Source organism: Falco punctatus (assembly GCF_963210335.1).
Source record: "Falco punctatus genome assembly, chromosome: Z".
Lineage (NCBI taxonomy): Eukaryota > Metazoa > Chordata > Aves > Falconiformes > Falconidae > Falco > Falco punctatus.
This window is the reverse complement of record NC_137586.1, coordinates 73,590,869-73,610,765: the sequence shown is the minus strand read 5'-3', so window position 1 is coordinate 73,610,765 and position 19,897 is coordinate 73,590,869. Positions and strand designations below refer to the sequence as shown.

At 39.5% G+C, this 19,897-nt stretch overlaps 1 protein-coding gene across 2 annotated transcripts in view; it reads right to left on the bottom strand.

Annotated features, from left to right (window-relative positions):
- The window catches only part of SVEP1 (sushi, von Willebrand factor type A, EGF and pentraxin domain containing 1), a gene marked incomplete at its 3' end in the record, with an annotated part of 131,103 nt that overhangs the window by 48,890 nt on the left and 62,316 nt on the right, over positions 1-19,897 (bottom strand). For both annotated transcript variants that reach the window (XM_080371498.1, XM_080371499.1), the window contains exons 13-28: positions 19,111-19,232; positions 17,102-17,210; positions 15,025-15,213; positions 14,459-14,692; positions 13,798-13,959; positions 12,894-13,055; positions 11,873-12,034; positions 11,142-11,236; positions 9,882-9,978; positions 9,106-9,219; positions 8,124-8,237; positions 7,067-7,268; positions 5,878-6,035; positions 4,499-4,700; positions 3,708-3,883; positions 2,260-2,384 (exon numbers count right to left, since the gene is read on the bottom strand). In XM_080371498.1, the coding sequence (XP_080227624.1) occupies positions 2,260-2,384; positions 3,708-3,883; positions 4,499-4,700; positions 5,878-6,035; positions 7,067-7,268; positions 8,124-8,237; positions 9,106-9,219; positions 9,882-9,978; positions 11,142-11,236; positions 11,873-12,034; positions 12,894-13,055; positions 13,798-13,959; positions 14,459-14,692; positions 15,025-15,213; positions 17,102-17,210; positions 19,111-19,232 (2,423 nt within the window). The remainder of the gene's footprint in view (positions 1-2,259; positions 2,385-3,707; positions 3,884-4,498; positions 4,701-5,877; positions 6,036-7,066; positions 7,269-8,123; positions 8,238-9,105; positions 9,220-9,881; positions 9,979-11,141; positions 11,237-11,872; positions 12,035-12,893; positions 13,056-13,797; positions 13,960-14,458; positions 14,693-15,024; positions 15,214-17,101; positions 17,211-19,110; positions 19,233-19,897) is intronic.

Here is a 19,897-nt window from a genome sequence, read left to right as displayed (position 1 = left end):
TCTAGAGCCAGCTTAGCTGGAGAAGACAACAACATGCTTTTACTTACTCTGAGGCCTTTTCGAAGATCTCATTTCAACAGTATGTACTGATGGAAACTGCTTACATCAACGGCTGCAAACAAGCTGCAAGGAATCTGCAGGGAAAACCTCCTTGTGTGGGAAAGGTAGGTTTGGGAATCAGTCTTTCCCAGCCGTACGATGGAGAATGGATGGCCAGAAAGGACCTTGCAGTCCCATATAGACAACTCATATTTCTACTGCTGTCTACTCAGCAACAGACCAACAAGACTGTTGGTTTACCTACATAAAATCAATATGCAAGTGCATGAGCAGTGAAAGTACACAAATAAAAATCTTAAAGAATGGACTTTGTCTTTATGTTACTCACCGGGCAACATATTCTATCACCCTGCTTTCCTTTATGGCTGAGAAGAGGAATGTAAGACTTACTGAATAGTTCCAGGTGGCCACAACAAAACTGGTAATAACATATAATGATAGTGATTTACTATCTCAAGCTCTGAAAAGAGTGAGGTAAAAATTTAATAGGACGCTTACTTGGCTTAGCTCCCTGTCTGGTCTCATATCTGTCTTTTCAGATGAGTACTACACATACCATAAATGAAAGGCATGATTTTCTTCCCTGTCCTAACTGTACTGCATTTGAAGCAAATGGGAATTTAATCAAGCCTGTCATTAAAGACAGGTGACTACTGAGAAAGATTCAGAAAATCACACTTAACCTCTTCATCAGTGTGTCTTGTAAGATCACATGCATACTTATCAGCTTCAGAACTGCTAGGGAACAAAACCCTGAAGATTTGACTTGGCAATGCAACAATTGTAACCCCAAAAGCCAGGAAGAGTAGTGGATTGTTGGGCTGTTCTAAATGTAGCAGAAAGCCAAAGCAGCAGAGAAAAAGAGAAAGAAGCAGAAGAGACATTTGGATTCTGCTTTACTTCTTTTGTCTATTAATTTCATTATTTCTTATTTGAATCATGCATTACAAATGGTGATAATATGCTTAAGGACAGAGCTGCATCTATAGGGGACCTTGACAAGCTGGAGGAATGGGCCAACATAGATGTCATCAAGTTCAACAAGAACAAATGGGAAGGAGAAAGCTTGGAATGCAGGCTGGGGAAAGCTTGGAGAGGGAGCAGCTCTGTGGAAAAGGACCTGGGTCTCTGGCAGGCAGTGAGCTAAATACTGGCCAGCTGTGCACCCTGGCAATAATGAGAACCAACAGCATCCTTGGCTGTGTGAATAGTGTCACAACCAGAAAACCAAGGATGGGATTATTCCTTCTTCTCAGTGCTTATTAGAACACATCTGGAGTACTGAATTTCATTTTGGGCTCATCAGTACAAGAAAGACATTAACAAGCTGGAACAAGTTCAGGGGAGGGTATCAGAAAGGTGATGATGGGCTGGAGCATTTAAACTGTGAGGAGAGACTGTGGGAAGAAAGCTCGTTCAGCCTGGAGCAGAGAAAGCCTTGGGGACACCTAACAGCAGTCCCTGGTACCTATGGAGAGGTAAGCAAGTATATAGTCAGGCTTTTCATAGCAGTGCATGGTGGGAGCCAGAAACAGTAGTCATCAATAGAAGTGGGAGAACCCAACTAGTTACAGTGAAAAAACCCCTCATTCTGAAGATAGCTGGACATTGAAGCTTGTCTCCCAGAGAAGCTGAGGGATCACTGAACTTACACACATCTTTTGATCTTCACTAGTCTTTTACCTCTGTGAAAATTTAGTGCCAAACTTTATTCTTGGTACCTGAATAAAAGTAGCCTGACAGTCATTTAAGCTGCCCATTCAGACTTTTCCTGGGACCATACAGGTCTGATTTTTCATAATGTCTAATGCATTGACAGAAAATCTGATGCCTCTCTTCTGAAGTTTTACAGGTGACTTCACACAGCAGGATGAGGAAACCATAACTTGTAAAATAAGCCCTTAGCTTGTTTCATTGGGTTTCCTCCCTCTTTAAGAGGACTGATAGCTTTTGTGCACACCTTCATTTCTCTTTCAAAGTTACATAATGCAGGAAGGCTCAGTTAAAATAGAAGGTGACTGCTATTTTATCACACCTAGTTTTGCTTAAAGGTATCTTATCTACTTACTATGCTAAGCTTATTACCCTAAACCAGAGCTTCATCTGGTCCCCACACACTTTGGTGGGAACAGAGGTCTACCCAGTATGCTAATCTGGAATCATCCTACACTCAGAGCCCTGTGCTCCAGCTCCACTTACCTGCTGTGGAGACAGGACATGGTCCCAAATGTTGAGCTGGCTGATGGAGCCCACAAAAGATTCAGCTGGGTTGAACCCTTCTCCTTTCTGATCTTGCTCTTGACCCAGTACAAGTGCACCACCACCTAGACTCAGAGAGAATGAGAGCAGGGATGGGAAACAAAGCCTTACAGCAGGGAACTCCATAGGAAGATCAAAAACTAAGCAAACCCAAACTTTTGCTACTCTATGTTGCTAAGATTTTGTAGTGCAGGAGACCAGGCATCTTCAACAAATTGTCTCAGAAAAAAACTCTGGGAAGCTTTATACTAGACTGAGGTAAGTAAGCGTAACAATTTGTAAGTGATTCTCAAATAAACATTAATATTAAACTCATACCGATGACAGAAGAAAATTCACGTGGCTACTTCAGGAATGGCATTGCCTCTAAGAGACCACTTCTAGGCTCAGTATTTGAAGCATACTACAGAGCAATGCAAATGCGGTTTTGAGCAGGCAGGGCATACTTTACAGTGCTAGCTTGCACTTCCAGCTTTAAACAAAAAAGTAGAAAGTCAGATAGGACAAATTTGATTCAAAATCCTTGGAAGTACATTGGTGATTAGACAGTCAACATTCTGACATGCCACACAGGTTCAATTTCCTCTCCTCAACCAGTAGCACAGATGATATGGGCATGCATTTTGTATGTCACAGGGTGTGTGGACAAGGGCAAAAAGTAATCAAGACTGCAGACTTAGGCCTCATCTCTAGAGATAAATCCAATATAATTGGGAAAGATGGGGCAAGCATAAAGTACACAGACTAAAACTTCACTATTTTATTCTTTATTTTAATATGGTAGCTTTCTGAAACTTTATGTAAATCCAGATGGTGGTAGTATGAAAACACTGTCAAAACCGAATTTCTTTGCAGCAATCTAATGTCAGGCCTTTCACAACTCTTCAGTGCTGAAGGTATCCCTTTTCATACCTTTGATATTACTGGAAAGACTGCTGATCACAGGAAACAATGAAATAGCAAAATCTTCCTTGTTAGGAAAAAATGCAAATATAACTTTAAAAACATGTCTGAAAGTGACAGGAGAAGGCTAAGTCAATCAATTCTGAGCACAGATTTGTAAGGGAAATGCCAGTTAAGTCTGTTGCATGATAAACCTGTTCTCACAAAGCATTCCAAAATTAGCTCAGCACGGCTCCTTTGGACTAAACTCTGACAAACAAGTTACTTACTAGTTTGCCTTAGAAATGTGCACTTTGTCTTCAGCAAGGCTCAGTGAGGGAACTGTTCTCATAAACAAGAACAGCAAACGTGAGCCCTGCATAAACTTTGAAAATGTGAAAACATACTAAAACCACCAAAATAAACATTTCCTTGCAGGCACAGCAAATTCTGCAATAAAAACAGAATGAAGGCAACAGATCTGGTGTAATATAAATAAAGCATACCAGGGATTTTTGAGCCAACAGAGAGCCCGCTGCCTCCATCAGACAGTTTTCCATCAATGTACACTTTCCATGCCCCATCTGTGCACGTCCATGTGACTGCAATGTGATGCCAGTTACCATCGTTCACTGAAGGACAGTCCGTGATCCTCTCTTTACCATTTACATAAAGAACCCAGCTGCATGGAAGGAAGATGAAGGCATACTCACTTGCACACAGCAACTTTAAAAGCATAGCCTGTCCCACATGACTCAAAAGAAATGTTACTTGCTGAAGTAACTCTGTCTACATTATACAAGAAATATCTCTTGAAAGATCATCATACAAGATATGTGTCTCTCAAAGAACTTAGAAGTTACGTTATCATATCCAAAGCATGGTGAAATAAGTAATGTATTTTTATACCAAGACTCTAGTCACAGCTGAATAGTGGATTCTTACACTTGCCCCTTGGGTCCACCCCTGTGTCTGGAGTCACATTACAAGTACTCTGAGTGCTGAGCTCCATTTTATCAAATAATTGTCTCAATGTGTCATTTAAATATGATGTAAACATAGTCCAGACAAAAATGCCAGGCTTTCTAAACTTCTCTTTCTTGCCATTACTCTATTTGGCAAAAAGTGAAGGAAATGAAGGAGAAAAACAAAACAGAGAGACAACTCCAGCCATTGAGTTTGGATGCAGGTTTTTTTACTCCAAAGTAGGCAAAGCTGATATTCAGACTTCTGGTCTACACTTTCTTTACCAATTCAACACATCTGTAAGCTACAGAAAAGCAAAACTGTGATTTACCCATTGTAATCGGTAAGAAGAAATGCATTATCGCTTCCATTCTCCACTGCATAAGAAATGGGAGTTCCATAGTTTGTAGTGTCAGTGGATTTCATCCAGAATGTACAGGTGATGTCACCAAGAGATGGGAAAACACCATCAAGCATGACGTACCCATAGATACCAGAGACTTCAAAATCAAGATTGAAACCAGAGGACTGTTCTGCAACAAAGACAAAGAATTTTCAGAGCTATATTCCTGAAAACCTACAAAAAAGAATCAAACTGAATCTAAGAAAATGCAATAAAATGGATTGCAACCCATCTGTAAAAGTTATTCACTTTAAATTGATCAGATGTAGACAGAATGTGTAGCAGTCTAACATCAGCCAGCATATAGAACTTTCTGAGTCTAGAAAACACACAGGGTTTGAAGACAAATGACTGGAAAAGAAGCTGATTATCTAACAAACACAGAACATGAACCTTGCTTTTTAGTACACTACCAATGAAATGACATATCCACCTGCCATCCAATAACCCAAAGAGATGCGATCAGCTGGTTCCATTTTATTCACAACAGTCTAATTGAAAAAGAAAAAACAAAACACCAAACCACAAGATTTTTTCTGTTCTGGACTTACTGAAATACACTGCACTGGTATGGAACAGGACTTCTGTGCTGCTCTTCAATACAGAGTGACATGCTTTACAAGGATACTACATGTACATCTATCAAATGCAGCCTCTCCTGAAAGCTGGGTGTTATTAAACTTTAAAACAAGATAGCGAGTCTAATTGACCTGTATGCCTTCCACTGTCTCTGTAAAACCAACATGGGCTCTTCAGCCTCTGCTTAAAGATTCACCAGCTACTAGTGTAACACTTCATCATTTTCATGGAGTGACTAAAGGACAAATGGATTTGAGCCTTGTGGCTGTGTCGCATAACTCCAGCATCATCTAGGAAGTTGCAGTAGTTGTGACCTACTTTGCTCAACCATAGGGAACTTTATGTCTTTTCAACTTCTAAAGCCGAGACTACCACATACTAATCTCTGACCCTGTGATGCAAACCCCTACATGGAACACATGAAACAGAAAGAGCTAATTAACTCAAATATACATGGCAAATACAAATAAAACTTGACAGACACACCAGGTAATAAAAGCAAGAACTGTTCCTTAGAAAAATGAATGTAAATATGACATAGCACACATGCTGTTACTAGTCTGCAATTACATGTTTAACACTGCCGTCACACAGCTTCCACTCAGCCCCTGAGAGTCCCCCCACCCGAGCTGTATTCTGGCAAAGCTGTATGAAACCAGCCCAGCCAGTGCAAATCTTGCCCAGAGACTTAGTCAAGCCACCTTTTTCTGACACTTCGTCCTGTGTACCTGTTTCACACCTGCTGCCTGTAAAGCCAGGGGGACATTTACAAATGTATGAGTTCAAGGCATCCACACAGGTGGCTTGGTTTAAGCAGGGACTGGAGTCACAGTCATCGATGTTCACTTCACAGTTTAGTCCTGTGTACCCTGTCACACACAGACACCTACAGAGGAAAAAAGCACACTTCAAAGGTGGCTGCTGTCATGACAAAGAATCCTGGCCACGAGGTCAGATCTGCCAATGGGAACGACATATACTTAAAAAAAAAATATATATCAACAGCAGAGATACTACAGAATTAATGGCATTTTATTCTCATTGATCCTTTAAGTACGCTTGCATTCTATTAGCTGTGTAGTAGTTCTTCTTGATAAGGACAATAGAATATTTAAACAAAGTGCCTGAGTTTCTTCATATGAAATTGGGAGAGGCAATCATTGCAATCCCGTGAGTGAAGCATGCCTTTTAGGTCCACAGAATTATAGACAAGAGGTACTTGACTTTTCAGGCAGGTATGCTTACATAGAGGGAAAACCAAGGCAGTAGAAAGGCACCAAAACTTCTGGTACTTGGAAAACCAAGGTTTTTGAAAGGCACCACAACTTCTGGGGCTTTGGGGAGGGAGAGAGTTATTAACCCCAGGCAGTAACAGCTGGTACATCTATCTCTGCAGTGACCTAGGATATGACACTTCTATTGGTATTTGTAACTTCTGATTGGAGTCCAGATACCCTAAAGCATATAATAAATATTCAGAAGATTACATCAGCATTCGTATTTTAATCTCTGTATTCTCAATATGTACAGATATCCCTGTCTTCTAGGGTATAGAAATGTAATATTATCAGATACATAACTCGTCATCATATATTCTTCTAGTGGAAAGCAAGACAAGCCCTTGAGGCTTGGGAAAGTGGATTTCTTTTGGAAGATCATTATTAAAACCATGCAGTCCTACCATGCTTACAATTCAAACTCTGTATATTTTCTTTGCTGTCTATCTTGGAATTTTTTAAGAGTGAGGACATGAGGATTTATTTTCCTGCATTTTAAAATCTCCTTTACTGCCCGTAAGGGGACAATTCATACTGGATCAGCCTGCCAAACGCTTTGCTGAAATCTAAGAAGGCTGAAGCACCACAACAGATCTGAGTTTCCACATTGTATTACATTAATCATACATCTGTTTTTCACCTGAAGCTGTTGATACCATCTTTGCATGTAGCTCCATTCCTACAGGGTCTGCTGAGACACTCATCCATGTTTCTTTCACATAAGACACCAGTAAAACCTGGGAGGCACTTGCAGGAGAAACTGCCAACTCGATCTTCACAAATAGCCCTATTAAGACACGGGTTTGAAAGGCATTCATTGACCTCCATTTCACAGTGAGCACCTGAGAAGAAAAGAAGAAAGTCACAGCTCTGCTCTGAATAGCCATTGCAGGTCTGGGATTTACTCCATTAACTGAGGTTAAGTAGTCATAGAAGAATTACAGGAACCATCTTTGCAATTGTAGAAATTAACGCTTTGCAAATGGTGGCAAATTTAAATGGATATTGTCCATTATATGAGTAATTTGGGCTGAATCAGGAAATCACCTGAGAAACTGTTTTGAGCTACTAATGAAAAGCTACTACAAAAGACATTTAGCTGGAACCTTAACTCTAAAGGCAGAAAATGAAAGCCAGAAAACACATGATTCTGGGATTTCTGCTGTACAAGAGGCTCTATGTTACAAGCACTGCAGAATGAAAAAACTGCGTTGTGATTTTAGGGTGTAGCTCTTTGGCAACATGATAATCAATAGATATGCCTAGTTGTTACATAAATCTAGGAAAGCAGTAGGAAGCTGAGTATGAGGATGAAGAGTAGTTTTAATATAAATAGTCTTGTTTACTGTAATAGTATTTTTCTTTTCCAAATAAAATTAAACATAACAATTTGCACCCGTATGAATGTCCTTATTCTTTCCTCAATATCACACAGTATGTTCATGACAAAATCAGTAAGATCAATCATTTACTAAATTTTTTTTACTTCTGAAAGTCTGAAATGTCTGAAAGACATTTACTTCTGAAGCCACACTTACGCTACAGGGACTCTGAGAGATGAGATCAACCTAAGGAATCTAGGACATCCATATCAACTGTAATATATAGCAATGAGATTGAAATACTTTAGACATGGAAGGAAGACATCTTTTGTGGTCTGAAAGAGTGAGGGTTGACTTAAACAGAGAAATGTGTACCTGTGAACCCCTTTGCACAAGTGCAGCGGTAACTGTTCTTGCCATCAACACAATGGGCCCCATTCAAACATGGACTGGAGCTACATTCATTTATGTCTTCCTCACACAAGAGACCTTCAAACAGCAAGGGTTACAAGGCATGATCAGGACATAGTCAAGGTCTGCATGGTGCAGTGACTGAACGTGGAAGACAGAACAGCACCATACTGCTTGCATAACAAAATGCCTCCAAGAGCAGGCGATAAAATTCCATGTTTAACTGCACTACTACAAACATTTACAGAGATCAGCTGTGTTATTTGGATGCTGGGATGTGAAAGATGTGAAGTTCATAGTTTGCCTTCAAGTTTAAAAAATATCCAGCATGGGTTGCTGTCGACAAATGTATAGCCATAAACACGAAAAATGAGGGGAGGAAGACCATTTCTGGTGGAAAAAAAAGAGATCTTTTTTTTAGTCACATGAAGTTATCTCCTCAGTAGTTTATTTCAACATTCAGAAATTAGGTGCTGTTTTGGGAAAGTACTCAAGCATGCCAGTTCTTGCACAGATTTCAATACCTTCAACGTACGTACAAGTAAGAGTTAAAAACAGAGAGAAAAAAGCTAAAAAAATCTCACTCACTCACAGGGCTGCTGTAAAGCAACTGTGTAAATGATCTGTCTAGTCAGGCCATATTCAGTCTCATAAGCACTTCGCTTGTGAGTATGTACTAATTCCCCAAACCTCATTTCTTTTCAGAACTGTCACAAAACAGAAGCCATACAGGCACACACATGCACATCGACTGTCCTTGAATGCTCATCCTTTTATTTCAAACCCTGTTCACATACAGTGGAACCTTGCTCTAACCTGTAAATGAGATTGCTTTCCTGTTATAATTCCACAGATGTGGAATTATACAGCCCTTGTGTTTTTTGTTATCTACTGGGCACAGAAACAATGTCTGTCTGAAGAAGAGCTATGAAGTGAAACAGATTACCTGAATAGCCTGGTTGACAATGGCAAACAAAGGTCCCAATGCCATCTTTACACATTCCATTGTTGCGACAAGGAGATGATTTACACTCATCAACTTCTATTTCACATTTCAAGCCTAGAATGCAAAATAAAGGACTGAGAATAGAGAGACAAAATTTGAATTTATTCAGAAACACAGAATCCATGACTACTAGGAAAACACGACGGATTAGTTGCATACGCTACCAGACATTCAGGTTTAATATCTTCTTTTTAGATTGTGTTTTAACACAGACCTGAGATAAAATGTTATTAGAAAGGTATGATGCACACTGGGCAACTGACTTACCAGTTCCAGACAGCGGCACTTAATACTTATCACAAGTAACAGAGATCACTTCTTGATAGTAGCTGAGTAATAAATCACCTGTTTGCTTTGAAGCAACTGGGAAGTTAACACTGAAGAGGAGTACAGACAGATCTGGTGGAATTAGCCATTTAGAGTGCAAATTCCCAGCTTTTGCTAATTGTAAATATTGCCAAGTGATAGGATTTTCAAACCCACTAACTCCACTAAAAGAAACCCCATTCAAAATCCTTTTCTGCTAAACACAATATAATTCAGTGAGAACATGAGAAACTATTTCTTATTGTAATGCTTATGTATGTTAAATCTGTGGTGGAGATTCCAATTAGTTAGGCTATATTCTTGCACTGAAATGTTTTGCTCCTTTATGCTTGCTCATGTTAAGGGCATGGAGACATGTTAGCTCCTCCACCTGCTTCTCAATTTTTTACCTGTATATCCAAGTGGGCATATGCAGATATATCCACTTCCCAACTGTTTGCATGTCCCGTTATTGTGGCATGGTTCCAGGAAACACTCATGAAAGACCTGCCAGAGGCAAGAACAATGCAATTGCAGTAAAGGTGGAAATACAGGTAGAACAAAATATTCTAATTTTAAACTGCATGCCCTATAGTCACTTTGGAAAGCTGGGAAAAAAGTCATTGGCATTAACTTCTAGCTCTTCCTCTTTGCCTCCTCAGCAAACCAACCATTCTTTCCTTCTACAGAAAAATACCAGGAATCTGAATTACTATTTTAAAATGACCTTTTACTTAGCAAAATGTGATCATCACAGTTGTTTCTTTAGAACTGTCTTAGCTATGATTCACAGGTGACATTTTATACTATGCTTTTCTATGAGAGTTCTCACTTCTTATCTTTTTACACTGGCTCATCACCTTCCTGCTGCTAGTCATCAGGTGAGCTGGTGGCAAACTTCACTGTTTTTTCTAATGTAGCAAATCTGAATTCACCAAAGCCCTTCAGTAAATGGTCAATTAAAGCCACAGGAGATCAGTTTGTCACTTGTCCATGTGTTATATAATGGTTCAGGCCAAATTTATCATCAGTCAACTTTGCTTCTGTTTACACCATCTCCTAACTTCAGATTCAAACAAAGCAGTCTTGCCAGAGTTACAGGCTGGGGGGGGCGATGGCTGGGGTAAGGGAGCATCTCTGGCAAATGTCACTACAGTTTTTTCTCATCAGGACTTGCTTGTATTTCAAATTGGGTACTTGCAGCAGAAGGGAGCTCCGCTTGCCTCCTCTCAAGTGTATCTGTGTTGCAGTAAGTAGGACAAAGATTCTACAACCGGGACTTAGATGCCTGGTAGCATTTTTCTGGAATTCAGCATATGGAAGACATCAGATGACTGAGTGTGGTCAACCTACATTTTATAGACTAGCTGAACTTCCTCCATGGAGTTTACATTTCTTTTATAAGTGTGATAAATATTTCATATATCAGGTGAAGGCTTCAAGTCCAGAATTTAAGATCGCTAATAGCTGATGCAGTCTCCTCTGTTCAGTGAGAGTGCTTCTATGATTACGAAGAGAGTTTAAGTGTTCCCCTCATGATCATCGCTCTCATCTCTTCAGGAAATATTCAGCGTAACGACTACATTTAAAAAGGCCATAGCCATATCCTGTTGCATAAGACACTCTTTCTTTCATTTGAGATAACATCGGAAAATATATCTTGTCCTTGCCTGACTGCTGACTTTGTACTGCTTGCTGATATTTTCTGGAGAGGCTGGTACCATCATTACGCTTTCCTCAGCTGCTGAAAAAGTAGAGCCGAAACCTAAAGAGGAACGATATGAAAGTGTTGTTAACAACACTCTGTGGCAACGTTCCTGTTCTATGAAGGCATAATAATTGCATGTTAGTAATGTATCTAAAGATATGCTGAAGAAAGTGAATTTATGGGAATAAAAAGCAAACTTTACAGTAACCATAGTATTATTTTATATATATATTATATTATATAACATATATATTCATAGTATATATGAATATATATATTTTACAAATATATATTTGTAAGCACATACGTTTCTAAGACACATACATGTGGGTATACACATAAAATATGTTTTATATGTATTTATACACATACATGCATATACATACTTGTATATATATAAAACTCTGTATAGTATCTATATAGTAAATATGCTCTGTGTGTGTGTGTGTCTGTGTGTCCACACTCTGCATATGTATACACTGTTACTGAGCCTTGGCATGTATCACACTGTCACTCCTACATAACACAGAGGCAACAACCAGTAGGCAAAACCATCTGTGAACTTCACTGGTTGAAATGGAAGGTCTGCATTTGTTAGGAGAGTCAGTGGGATGTTTTCTGTTAAGACTACTGGCAGTCATCCTTTAGATATTCCCTTTGTTCACTTTCTCCAGCAGAGATAATTTGGCTTACTTGAACAATCTGTGATGGATCTGGCACCAACGACAGTTGTTGTTCCATAAAAGGGACAAGACAAGCAATAGGACTTTCCTGGGTCTGGTTGATAGTAGTCTCTGGGACAAGGGTAGCAAGGTGTCAAACCTGTACGAGAGAACTCCCCTGCAACACATGGTACTGCAAGAAAAAAAGGAAATTTTTTGGAGTGATCACTTGCACTGCCACTCTACCTGCCCCCAACTCTTTCAGATCGTTTTCTCTCTTCCCCTCATAGTCCCTCCTCAGACTTAAAGGAATAGGATGAAACCTGCCAGGAATTCACAACTCTAGGAGAAGCTTATTTAAATTGTGCTGTTAGGTGAAGTGGTTTTTCAAAGGACTATGGAAATATCTGGGAAGTATTTCTGTCTATTCCTTTTGCTGTTGTGCTGCTCTGGGGGCAGCTTTCAAATGCAACTTCCTTCCCCGTTTATCACTACCTTACCCACACTTACCCCCCACCCTCTCTCTTTTTCCCCCTTTCCCTTCAAGAAGGAGTAAAGGATGAAAGACAAGTGATTTTTGGACATTAATCCCTGCAGACTATTTCCTCTAGGAATCTTTCTGACAAAGCTTCCCAAAGACAGCTGAAGATGATTTCTTGAAAAATGTTATGGAACAAATACTGTTAAAATTCAGTATTTTTGTACAGAAGATGTGGAAGCCCCTTCTGGAGATAATAGTGAGAAAAATCCTGTCATTTATTTTCTCTTCTGTAAGAAAAAAAGTTTCATTTTCATGTAGGTAACCATCACATGTCTCATTTTATTCATGTCTAGAAAAGAATCCATGTTGGACATCAGAAGGAAGGCATTTGAAATAAGCTACCAGGGAATGACCTATCATTTTGCTGGGAAATGCTGCTTGGTCCACACTCAACCAGAAGTAGAATTCAATCTCAGACAGATGAACTGGATTACACTAGCTGACGTTTAAGCAACATTTAGAAGCATTTAGAATTGGATTAAAAAAAGTCATAGCCCCTTTTGTTACAAACCTCCACAAGCTGAGACATCCACTGCACCTCTTTTTACTGTTGATGTATTCTCTGGGCAAGAGATGCAGTTTCTGGATCCAAACGCTGGTTGATATGTGCCAAGTGGGCAAGTTTCACAGGTCTCAAGACCATTAGATGAATACGTTCCCTGCTTGCACTGAGCTATAAGGCAGAAGAATTCATAAATATCAAGCAATGTCCAACAGGAAACATGGCTCTTGACATCTGAAAGTAATGCTGAAATCACAACACACATCACAAGAACTTTTATTTCTAGAGTTTACTCTACTCTGAAGGACTTCATGGGTGCAAAGAGCAAAAGAGTGAAAAAAAAAAGAATTGGGGTAAGTTACAGATAGTGCACTTGTGAATTATTAACCAGTTAATTATCTTCCAATCAGCTTCACAGATGATTTATTGCAACTCAGTTACTCATTTTTAATCAACAAAATTAATGAAAAGACAATAAACAGGAAATAAAACTAGCAACTGCTTTTTCAGAAAAAGTCACAGTAGTGGTGCTGAGGTGCTCAGTGTCCCAGCACTGTAGTGTAGGATGCAAACATTTTATCTTTGATTGAGGTAGGAAGAGGATTGGCAAAGGCAAGAATGGCATTATTTTAAGTGTATTAGTCCCTGTAAAATGGGCTTAGCATCTCATAGAATGAAGACAGAAATGCAACAAAGCTTCAAAGGCCAACTCTTCTTAAAACATCTACCAGGCATCCTGCATGCCACAGCACTGATGAAAACCTGCATTTTTCTCTTTGCATATGCATGAAGGGGCAGTTAGGACTGCTCCTCATTTCACAGGCTAACTTCATTCCAATAGTCCCACCACAGGATCCAAAAGGATGTCACCAGACATACAGAAGTGGCTGTATGAAGTAGACCAAGTTCTCACCTTTGCATTCAGAGATGCTCCTAGAGTGTAGATACTCGGTATAGCTACCAGATGGACAACTTTTGCATTCCAGCTGCCCTTCCTCATCTTGGTAGGATCCAGTCCAGCAGCTTTCACAGGTATGATGCTCCAGGGAGAAATAGGTACCCAAAGGGCAGTTGACTGTAACATTGGAAACATAAGGTTCCCCTCAGACTGCACAATCATACATACCTGTCTTGCCTCTGGAGTCCCCATTTAGTCAAACCTTGTTTACGTGAAATGTGGATCTGCTCCTCAGCAAATGTATTTCTCTGGAACACTGCAAAGCTCACACAGGAAATGGAATCCAATTCCCTATCTCAGCTACACATCACCCACAAGACTAATAGGGTTAAAAGACTGCATACCAAGCACTGTTTTCCTGTGTATCACCATGTGTCTATATGCCTGATTAACCCATGGGAGTGGAATCCTGGTTACAAAAGTGTCCTTTTTCCCCAGGCCTTGGTTAGGAACATAAACATCTTCTGGAAGTCAAACTGCACATTTTTGCAGTTTATTGTTCTGCGAGACCACAAGCACTGGACTGTGTCAAACCATAACCCTCTGCAAACATCCTCCAAAACCTTGCTTTTCAAAGGATTCTGAATACATGTAAGGAGCAAGTAATCTAGCTTACCACACATCCTCCCCCTCAGCACAGAACCAGGCCTGCAGAAAAGGAAGGCCTTCTCAGTCTCCAGTGAGTTGCTGTCAGCTACAATGAGTTCAGATGCAAACTGAAAAGAATACATGGGTTCCTTATTGAGAGTCCTATTCAGTCTGTTTGTGATCATCTCCAGAGTTTTAAGGAGCCGTTGCTGGTTTTCCAGTTCCAGCGTATCATTTCTTTCATCAGGCAGTGGCACGCTAGCTGGGATATAAACAGAAAATACAAAAAAAGCACACAGATTTTACAGTCAGCACTTTCAGTATACTCTGGAGTATATCAAGAGTACAACACTCAAACTTGCCAGTGGAAAGTGGAAAGTAGGCCATGTGCACAATGCTCTCCTTGAGCATGAGGCTGTGATCTTTCCCCCAAGCAGAAAGTCTGTGATGAAACGGGGCTATGAATGTCTCCAGAAAACTATCACCTGCATCTCCAGCAGGCTTTGTGAACTGAAGGCTAAATTTTACTGAGATATTCAAAACATTTGTTAAAAAGAAGGAACAGGAAAAGGAGGGTATTTTGACTTTTCTCACCTGTGATGTTAAATATTAACTTGATTTTGTGGTCAGTCATTGGAACATTCAGCTTATGCCTTTTGACTCGAGCAGGTGCTGCCTTTACAGAGGCAGAGAAATGCTTGGATAAGTCTTCTTCTTGCGCTGCATCAACAAAATCATCATAGGAATAATCCAGCTGGTTTGCTGTCCCCCAGCCGGCAGGTCCTGTGAGGCATTAAGAAAGAACAAAAAGAGAAGCAAGCCATGTGGAAAAGAATAGGCTGTACTAATTTCTAAAATACATGCCCCGTAGAATGGGGTCTGTTTGAAGCTCCAGATGATATGTGCTGGCTTTGCCTCTGCACAAGTGCCTACTGCACCATTTTTTTGACTAAAGAAAAAGGAAAAAACCAGCTTCACACTTAACTGATATCCTAGAGATCCTGAATCTCATGCAGTTAGCTGAAACATTAAAGAAATACTTCTACAAAAGATACAGGTTGCAAGTCTTTCTCTTCTCCTGTCTTGCATGGACCCTCACCTCCCAGGAACATCTTCATACTGCTCTCTTCCTCCTCCTGCTCAGTTACAGACAGCATGGCCTATGCTGCATGTCCCCACTGCATCTTGTTCTCACAACTCCTGAATAGTTCTACCATCATCTGCCCTCTCAGAAAAAGCTGGTAGCATCACCCTGACAGACATTTCCTGTTACACATAGTGAGTCAAATTCACCTCCTGTGTAATGTCTTTCACCTATAACACCAGAACTATCTCAACCAGAAACAATTAAACAATTGCACATAATCTACCTTTTCATAATGACTAAACGTAGAAGTGCATGGTCTATTTCAATGACCTAGCTCTTTTCAAAGAAAACATGAAGACAGAAAAGAATTCTGCCAATTATCTGTTAGCAGTCACCTAGACTATACTTTATTTGTGGAAACTAGGGCAAATCAACCCCACAGCTTTGCGGTTAATACTGTGCAAGTATTCCACAACTAGTTTTCTAAACTGTCTCTGATGACCTGAGGAGAGTCCCCTCTCTTCTTCTGCCTCTCCAGTATAAAATCACGAGGAACTCCAGAAAAATAGCAACAACGTAACTCTGATAAGAGGTTGACGTGAACCACAACAGAGTAGGACCATACATCCCATGGCCTCAACACTGTTTCCTCCAAGTGCCTTTACAAGTCAGATCCAGCTGTCGTCAGTATTCATCCCTACCCTGATGACAACTGCAAACTGAACACACAGCCCCCTGTGTCTGATTCCAAACAAATGTGCTCTCAAACTCAGTGAAGCGTGTCTAAAAGGTAAGAATAAGTAGGAACCAACTAACTCCACTATAAACCTGTAAAAGAGCCACAGTCCTATGACAGGGTACATATTCTGATGATGATCTGCTAAAATGCCTCCTGCAAAGATAGCTAATCTAAGTTACCTGTTTTTAGCCTTTATGCTCTGGGCACCCCCATGGACTCAGAAATGCCAAGGACAACAGCAGTACAACGCAGACACTAACCTGTTCAAAAATGGACTGAAAACAACAACTTACTTGGCATAAAGCACAGTGGGAGCAATCACTAGGACCGTCATGGCTTTCACTCTGATACAGCCACAGTCATCCTGCAAATTCTGCCCTTGCATACAGGAAGTAATTGCACAGCTAATGGGCAAACTTAAGCTTTAACACTGTGGGGGTTTTGTGCTGATCTGAACCAGCATCAAGGATGTTCCTCATTTTCTCAACAATCTCCAGAATCATGTATTGTACTTTTTCAGTATTTTCATTCAAAACATTATGTTTTTACAAAATTGCTTTCTTACAGGCTAACCAAACTGGTTTGTAGGATTCTCTGTGTGTTTTTTTCCCTATCATAAGTCATCTCAGTAAACTTTTCCTCTACACTATATGGGAAGCAGTATCATAATCAGACTACGAATAGTATCTATTGTTATAAAACCTGTTATGTAATTGCTTACTTTCTTAAGAGCTCTATAATTATTTCTAAAAAACGTTTCACACAACACATTCTGTATTTCAGAACAAAAAGAATTATGTCGCGTTAAACCTGGATAGCTAAGAATTTATGCAATCAATAATTACCAATGCCAAATCCATTTTCGTAATCGTAATTATACTCCAAACAGTGTTTCTGTGTCTTGTCTTCCAATCTGCAGTCAATATCATCAACATCATTACAGAATGATGGGACCTTCCAACACAAAGAAAAATAACATTAAAAAAATAAAACCAGGTAGCCCTCTCCGCAATTTATAAAGATTTCTAGTTACAATGTAAAGCACTGGCCCTGCCAGTGCCACTAGATTTCAAATTTCATGTCTCTTATAATCCTGGCAAGGTCAGCTGAAAGAACTATGTTCTACTGGTAACAGCTGGGAAATAAGAAGGCAACTTGTAGGCATAAAAATTCTCTGTTAGAGAAAACGTTTTTTTATAAGGGAAGATGTCCATTCAGTTAACCACTCTTGCATGTGGAATTCCAAAATACAGAAGTAAGTTCAGGATTGTTTCTCTCTGCCGAAGATTATCAGCAGAGCTCACAGGTTAGAAAGCGTTGGTTTTTCCAGCCATGTAACTTGCATTTCTGTCATGTTGACAACAATGCTGTTACGTTGTTTCTGGTTTTCAAACCTTGTTTCTTCATACCCACCTCTCCCCCTCCCAGGACAGGGAAAATCATCTGAGGAGGACAGAAACCACAGAACAGAAAACTTGACAGAAACCTTTCCGGTATTGTTGATTTCTTCTGTCTACAAAAGCAGTGGAGATTAGATAAGAACAGATGAATGCATGATTTTTTATAAAATCTGTATTTCTTGCTTTTTCCGGAAAGGTTTCAAGCAAGTTGAGCTCTTCGCTTTTTTCTGTATCTGTTTCCATTGGAAAGATGGCTCCTGCTGATTCCTCCCCACTTCACAAATCTCTGCTAGAATTTCAAATTCTTGTGAATAGGAATATTGTGAATAGGCCTATTCAAAACAGCCTTTTGGATTGTTTTCCCTGATTGTTGCATTTTTATGTAATTGCTTCGGCAGGTCACTAAACTTTTTTTCATTATCTTTTGCTTGCTAATAATAGCCTAAGCACTGGAACCTGGTGGTAGCTGGCTCTTAGGGGAAAGGAACAGAAATAAAATCAGGCAAGATTTCTTTACTGGAAGAGAACAAAACTGAAGCCAGGCAAGTGAGTAATACATATTTAGGTCCAAGTGTCATAAATTGCCTGAAGTGCTAAGTAAGTTTTCAGCCAAACAAGGGGTACTGACATATATTCCTAAATTGCCGAAGTCTGTCCATTAGCTGCATGTGCTAACAATGATTTTTAGTTAGTAGAGAAGCTTTTAGCATATGGGCCTTGGCCTGCAAAACATCTGTAAATGGCCACTTTCTCTTCTGATGCAATTCTATCATACTAAGCCTGGACATCCACTCCTAAGACCACAACTCAAAGTCCTGCTGCTTCTGATATGCAGCTGAGGACAGACTTGTGGATTATAAAGGCAGACTGTGATACTGGAGTGGAAAGCAAGAGACATGTCAGAGAAGGAACACAGTACCTCTTCAAATTCAGTGCCATGTAGCTCTTACCATGACTGTGAACTCAGAAACTCAAGGAAATTACTTAAATCACTGCTACAGCATTTAAGTCCCTGGACTTAGGCACCAAATGTGGAATTTATCTATTTGTATACATGTGTATTGATATATATTATATGCTATACGTAGTCTACTTAAAATATGTATATTTTATAATCACATCCAACTTTCAAAAGCTGAGGTTAGGGCACAACTAGAGTTTTCAAAATTGTACAGGTTCTCTTTGAAAGCTTACTGAAAATCTGAGTGCCACATCCCCAAGCTACTTGGGCGCTTCTGTAAATTCTGTCCTATATAACTCCATATCGAAGACTGAATTACACTAAAATGCCCATCTGTATTTTTAAAGGAGACTTGTCATCTTCTGAAAAAGCACAAACTTCGTTTATGGGTTTCTGTTGTATTTTCCTTATATAAATAAAATCAGCCGGGGAAAGCAAAATAAGGTATATTTTTAAAGAAGTACATAAAATGAAGGAGTATTTACTAACCTACCATTTTACCAAGTGCACTCTGGAATGCATCAGTAAAGCCATTTAGAAGATTGTTGTCATCACATCGTGTTGCTTTGTAGAGCATCTCAAAAGATTTAAACCCATGGTTTGCAAAACGATTTACTGAAAAATGTTGGAGAAATACATTTTTACTGATCAGTGCAAGAGTTTCAGAGCTAAAAGCACAATCATTCAGGCTAAAACTGGAATATACCAAGCTAAAAATTATTGCCTTTAAATCAACAACCTAATTTTCCAGCGTTGTGTTCCTGAAAATGGATCACTCATACAGACAATGCAGTTGAATATGAACCCTTGTTAGTCATCAACTTTATTCGGAAAGCTAACAGACATCAAAAAAACCCCGTCATATATCTATTTTAGCATTTTCATAATGGAAGAAACCTGTGAACTGTCAACTAAACTCCATGCTTGCTTTTTACTGAGAGAAGTAATTAAGATTTAAAATCTTACTACTAATGCTGCTAGGCTAAATATGAAAAATTCTCATCCAGGATTTAACTAAATCAACATTCCTAAGTGTCCAAGTTACAGATTTTGAATTGACAGATAGCTCTGAAACAGAACTCTCATTTGCTTATAGCTGAACCACTGCTCTCATTTGCTGAAATGAAGAAATCTGCTCTGATGGAAGTGGATGAAACATGGTGCCAAGATTGACTTTGTAAGTTACTCCAATACATTTATTATTAAGATGTCACCAAAGCTGGTAAATTCCACAGTTGAAGTTTTGCTTGCGTCCGCTTCAAAGAAAATAGATAAATGCT